General features: G+C 26.5%; 1 protein-coding gene across 1 annotated transcript; it reads right to left on the bottom strand.

Moving 5' to 3' along the window:
• Window positions 1–3,418: 3,418 nt before the first annotated feature.
• Window positions 3,419–5,651, bottom strand: LOC126757325 (calcineurin subunit B type 1). The gene is made up of 4 exons (XM_050471134.1): window positions 5,279–5,651; window positions 4,486–4,525; window positions 4,035–4,333; window positions 3,419–3,922 (listed from the first exon to the last, which is right to left on the bottom strand). The coding sequence occupies exons 1-4, from the start codon at window positions 5,279–5,281 to the stop codon at window positions 3,752–3,754; spliced, it is 513 nt and encodes a 170-aa protein (XP_050327091.1). The 5' UTR covers window positions 5,282–5,651; the 3' UTR covers window positions 3,419–3,751.
• Between the last annotated feature and the right edge of the window lie 350 nt (window positions 5,652–6,001).

Here is a 6,001-nt window from a genome sequence, read left to right as displayed (position 1 = left end):
CTTTTTTAGGACAAAAATTTCAGGGGCATTTACAAAAAAAAAAACAACTTGGGAAATAACTGACAACCAAAGTTATATGTACATACATATATACCTATATTTATGCTTGTACCAATGATTGCCATTCAATTATACACTTTTCCATAATCTGTATATAGCATATCCGTATATTTTATTTAATGTTCTGTTAAGACAATACAAAGTCATGACTTTCTTTGTCCATCGCAATTTTGCTGCACTCTATATACCGTTGTCATACATATGTATATACTTATGTTTATAATTAATTTTAATAAATTTTTAGTTAACTTGTAAAATTGCAAAGTGCAAAAATGTCAAAATTTATCATTTTCTTATTTTGGCATGTGCTAGGGAGGGATAGTTAAAGTTTTTTTAAGAAGAGAGAGTTTGAAGGAGAGGTAGTAAGAGAAAACTAGAAAAGATAATGGGTAAAAGACAGAGTGCGTTGTGGAAGGTACGTGGGTGGAGAGTATATTAAGGAGAGCGTTGAAACTTGTTAATTTATAAAAAAATTCAAACTTATTATGAATCGCGTTGTTATTTACTACTAGGTGTTGAGGCGTAGTACACTTCTTATACATATGAACGTTTTCTTTCCTGTTGTTTGCTACGCACTGATGTTTGGTACATATTCACGGTACAAAAACAAAAAAAAAACACAATAACAATAACAGCATCCAGAGTCGCCAAAACTTTGACCACGAATATATGCCAATAAGTTCCATTACAACCACCTGCTCCAATGACTTTTTGAATTTACTTAAATACTAATTTTTCAATTCAATTCTTTTATTATGTTGATTTTCTGTTTGTTTTGTTTTAATAATTAATTAGTTAAAGTGCTTTTTCCACGTACATTAGAAAAAGATTATCATGTGTACTTTTACAATGTGCATAATTCAGTTTCAAGTTTATTTTATACGTAGGTTATGTTTTCTTGTTTTTTTAATTAATTAATTTTTTTGGTTTTTGGTTTTTATATTTGTTTATACCATCACTCGCACTTAAAAGTTTGCAATTAGCATTAAGATTGGTGTGAAATTTTATTGTTTGATTTTCAGATTCATGATGTTAAGGCAGAAATAGTTGTGTAAAACGAAAGAAATACATTCTTTTTCTTTTAATGTACTAAAGAAATGTGTTGAAATTCATTTAAGTAGTATTGCCTTTATTTAAACGACAGCTGCAAAGTTCACAAGAAACAAGTAAGCTTCGCATATAAAAACGTATTAAACATAACATTATATACATATGTATATTTATAAACCATAAACCAAGTTGAAAAATAAATAAATAACGATTCTGTCATACTCTACATATGGCGCTGCATGATATATGTATATGTATGTATTTTAAAAACATGTAGGTTTTGAAAATTTCACATTTTTCTTGATAATATCTTAGTTTTAGAAATTTGTTTATTTTGCTACAATTTATTATATCTTTATCTAATTCCATTTGCATTAAGAAAAATTATGGCAATTACATTTCTTACAAGTTTTCGCTATTAAACTCCATAAAAGACTTTTTGCAAATTGCCATTTTAGCGCTTATATTAATTATATATTCGCTACAAAGTATGTATGTACTTAACAAAAGCTAAAAAGATGTTCAGTAAGTATTTTATTTGCTTTTAAATTCTGTTTTTTTTTTATTTTTCTTTATATATAATATTCATATAATATTGCAAGAGATTGTGTTATTTTCGTTTTTAAACGCTTAATGCGCAACTTCGCCGTGTACTTAAGCACGCTTTACCACTTTTGCTTCGAAATGTTTTATATTGTTGAAAGTTTTTTTCCATTTGCAAAAAAAAAAGAGTAATTAGATACCAAATATATTTAGTTAACAAAACAATATGTTTGCACACAAAAATGCACACAGCAATGCGTTAAAACATAAGATAGTTTACAAATATTTTATTGAAATTATAAGAAATTACATTTATGTAATGTGTAGTTGATTAAAAATTATGAAAAAAAAGAAAAATATAAGAATTATAACAAAAGTAAAAAAAATAAAATATCAAAATAAAAGAAACAAAAATAAAATAAATTATTAAAAATAAAAAATTTAACGAAAATACAAAAAACTAATTTTAATTTAATGAAAACGTAAACAAAAAAATTTATTATTAAAAAATTAAACAGTAAAAAAATAAATAAATAAACAAATTTAGTTAATTTTATAATTAAAAAAAATAATAATTAATTTTTTTGTTTACTTTTTAATGAAATTAAATTTATTTTTTATATATTTTTGTTTAATTTTTTTATTTTTAATAATTTATTTTATTTTCATTTAATTTTTTTTAATAAAAATCATATATATACATACATATAGTATATATTATATATTATAAATAAAAAATTAAACAAAAATTTAAAAATAAATAAATTTTTCTTTTATTTTGATTTTTATTAAAAAAAAAATTAAACGAAAATAAAATAAATTAGTAAAAAGAAAATTATATTAAGAAAAAAAAAACAAATTAAAATAAAAACCGCAAAGAATTTATTAAAAAAAAATATTGTAACATTTTGAAATTAACTACACTTTTGCTCAGTTATCTGCAGCTTTCTTTTCACCGTGCGAGGTTTGACACAAATTCATTAAATATACATACATATATGTATATGTAACTTTTGCAAATGTTGGCATGGCACAAAAATAAATTCTTGAACAAATCTGGATTTTAATGTTTCTTGAACGCATAAAATAAACGTAAAATTAATACAAACAATTAAATTTATTGCTGCAAATTTGTAAATGACAAGTATGTGTGAGTTTTGACCCATATGAATCTGCAGTATATATGATTCTTAAATATTTTTTAATAACTGAAATGTATTTGACTAACTAGTTTAAAAAAATACACATGTATATTGCAAAATTAAACGTCAAAAGGGTTCGAAAAGTACTTCAAAATAAAACTGAGTTACAAGTTGAGATTTATATGGTGTTAATAATTATAACGGTTTGTAGAAATTTGTCTAATAAAAATTACTAAATTCTGATATTGCACTTTTTCTTAGAATCATTATAGCTTTAATTGCTCTAGTTGCAACATAATATACAATTCAAATGTTTTGGCTTTGTATGCATATACATATAAGTATGTGTGTATGTTTGCATGTATTTATTACAATATGGTGTTGATTCTGGCATATTTTCATGTTCATGATTTTAAACCTTTTCAACGGCGCAACCCTTTTTAACTTATGGAGTTTGACTGATATTCAGAAATAAGTAATTATGCTTAGTTTAGTTTATAACCTCTCAAGGCAAATTTTCGTGTTCATTTTTTAGTTTTCAGAAGTTTGTAATGCTTTTATTTGCTGTATTCGCTATGATTTGCTTTAGTTTATGAATTTTAGTTGAAATTATACTCTATATATATGCATATGGTGCTCTTTTCAATGCCTTCATTGCTATATTTATTAACAGTTTTTGTTGTTGTTAACAAAGCTTAATGTTTGGTATATGCGCGCAAACATTTTATATAAACACGCTAATATTCTTTAAGAAACTTTAAAAAAGTATTCAACATAACTATTTAAAAAATACTAGTTTGCTTAAAAAATGTGTGTACAATTATTTCGAGATTTAACAAAACAAATAATAATAAGAACAATTTAAAATAGTTTTCAAAGTACAAATGTTTAAATTCATATAAAATATATTGGTATTATATAAAGTGTAGCATTAATAGTGTTCTCAGAAAGCGACCTTAAACATCAACAACCATTTTTTTGTGTATATCTGTGTTACCGACCACGGAGCAAAATTCGTCGAAGGAGATTTTACCATCCTCATCTTTGTCGGCAAAGCAAATAGTTTTATCAACAATTTGCTGTAATTGTGTGTCTTTCAGATTATTGCCCACCATCATTTTTAACACCTACAAAGTTAAAAAATAATTGATAACATGTGAAACAAGAAGGCATATAGTTAAACTATAAACCACTTAAAAAAAAAAAAAAACAATATTAACACACACATTTAAAACTTACTTGAAAAAGTTCACCATTCGATATGTAACCATCATTATCCATGTCGTAGATGCGGAAGGCGAAACGCAATTTTGATAGTTTGTCGCCTTTAACACTAAACTGTGATACACCTTGTATGAACTCTTTGAAATCGACTTCGCCATTACCGTCCGCATCAAAAATATCGATGACACGCTGCACCAAAGGATTTTGTTGTAATTCCGGCAAGGACATGAATTCATCTACGCTCAGTGCTCCCGAATTATCCAAGTCGAGTTTGCGGAAACGTTTGCCTAAACGTCTGATCTCATCAGCATCAACTAAATTAGTAAAGAAATTAATTATTAGTTTTCAAAATTGATATGGCTTTTACTTTAAACAACATTTATTAATTTCTGCCTGTTTGATTAAACATAGCTAAGCAATTTAATTTATTTAAGTAAAAAAAAGATAAATATATATGAATACTTACAGTTGGAGCACATCTCCATGGGCAAAGAGGTTTCATTACCCTAGAAAAACCAAAGTTTAATAATCGTTATTAAACACGAAATTTTCATTTACATACAAAATTGAAATCGATGGAAATTTTTAAGACAATGTTGTACATATTAAGAAAACTTTTGAAAAGAATAAAAAAAAATATTCAATATAGCACTGAACAGAAAATTTTCTTTTTTATTTTTGCTGATATCATCAAGGACTGTAACCTCATCCTATTCATATTATACCATTTTATGAGTTATATGTAGAAGACAGAGCAATGAATTAATATCAAAGTTGAATGTTATATAGAAGTAAAATAAAATTGCCAAAAAATGCTTGAAACTGGGACAATTGTTAAACAGAAGGCATTAACCCCCAGTGTCCACAAGTTCTTTTTAGACTTACAAACAAACACATCTACGTGTGCTTATGTTTGTACTTGCGCTCTGCAGGTGGCTGCTGTGCCTTTATAATGCTTGGCAGGTAGCACACAACCAATGCCCCATTGGCCTTGCAAAACCCTTGTGCTGAAGATAGACTAAAAGGCAACTTGTGCTTGGGCAACGCAATAAAGATAATTTAGAAACCAAATATTTTAAAAGTTAAATTATTTCTTTGCAAAAAGATAGAGAATAACATAAAAATATATGCAAGCCACCGAAAGAATAAAAAACTTCAATTCACCCTTCGATAACCCTATTCTCCAAACACACATTTGTATGTACATATTTGTGGACAATGAAAACTATTAAATTACTATGAAAATTTTTTTATTTTACCATTTTTTACGCTGTTTTAGTATGCGTTTCTAAAGATATGCGGAGATTTATAAATCACAAATGTTTCCAATTGGAAATGTGTATTTTCACTTTTTACACCCTGGGTTGTTGGTTATTTTCTACTTCTCACGTCTATTTCTTCACACTTTCTTGTATAGCAATTTTTACTTCTTTTTTTGCACTGTGAACTTTTTGGGCGAGACGTTATTGCACTTTCTGTTATAAATTTAACAACGGATTTACAGAAATTTTGTGTTTTGTAATATATTTTCACTTTTATTTGCCAAAAGGCCTAGACTTTTTCCATTTATAAATTCAGAAATTTTGCTTTCGCTTATTCCGTTGCTGCTTCGTTCGATATGAAGTTATACACACACATAAGTAATGCTAACGCCTTACACTTAGCCCTTTTAGGGATTTTCACAATTAACTTAAATTTATTAAATTTAACAATTCGTGGAACACATATAATATTTTAAATAGTATTATTTTATGCTTAAAATGTTTAAGTATTCGTATACATATTTAATACAATTAATTTGCCACGAAATGTTCGTTAAAAGTGGCTGTAAGGTATGACGTACATGTCTTTTCGATCAATTTGTGTTGAAGTGAAGTTCAATAAAACAAGCACGAATCCATAATAAAGAAAATTTTCGGACGGTCGGCGTACAAACGAATTTGCGGTGAATGGAGTTGTGACAAAAATTAACTAAAATTTTA

This window comes from Bactrocera neohumeralis, chromosome 4 (assembly GCF_024586455.1).
Source record: "Bactrocera neohumeralis isolate Rockhampton chromosome 4, APGP_CSIRO_Bneo_wtdbg2-racon-allhic-juicebox.fasta_v2, whole genome shotgun sequence".
Classification (NCBI taxonomy): domain Eukaryota; kingdom Metazoa; phylum Arthropoda; class Insecta; order Diptera; family Tephritidae; genus Bactrocera; species Bactrocera neohumeralis.
This window is presented reverse-complemented; position numbering and strand designations above follow the sequence as displayed.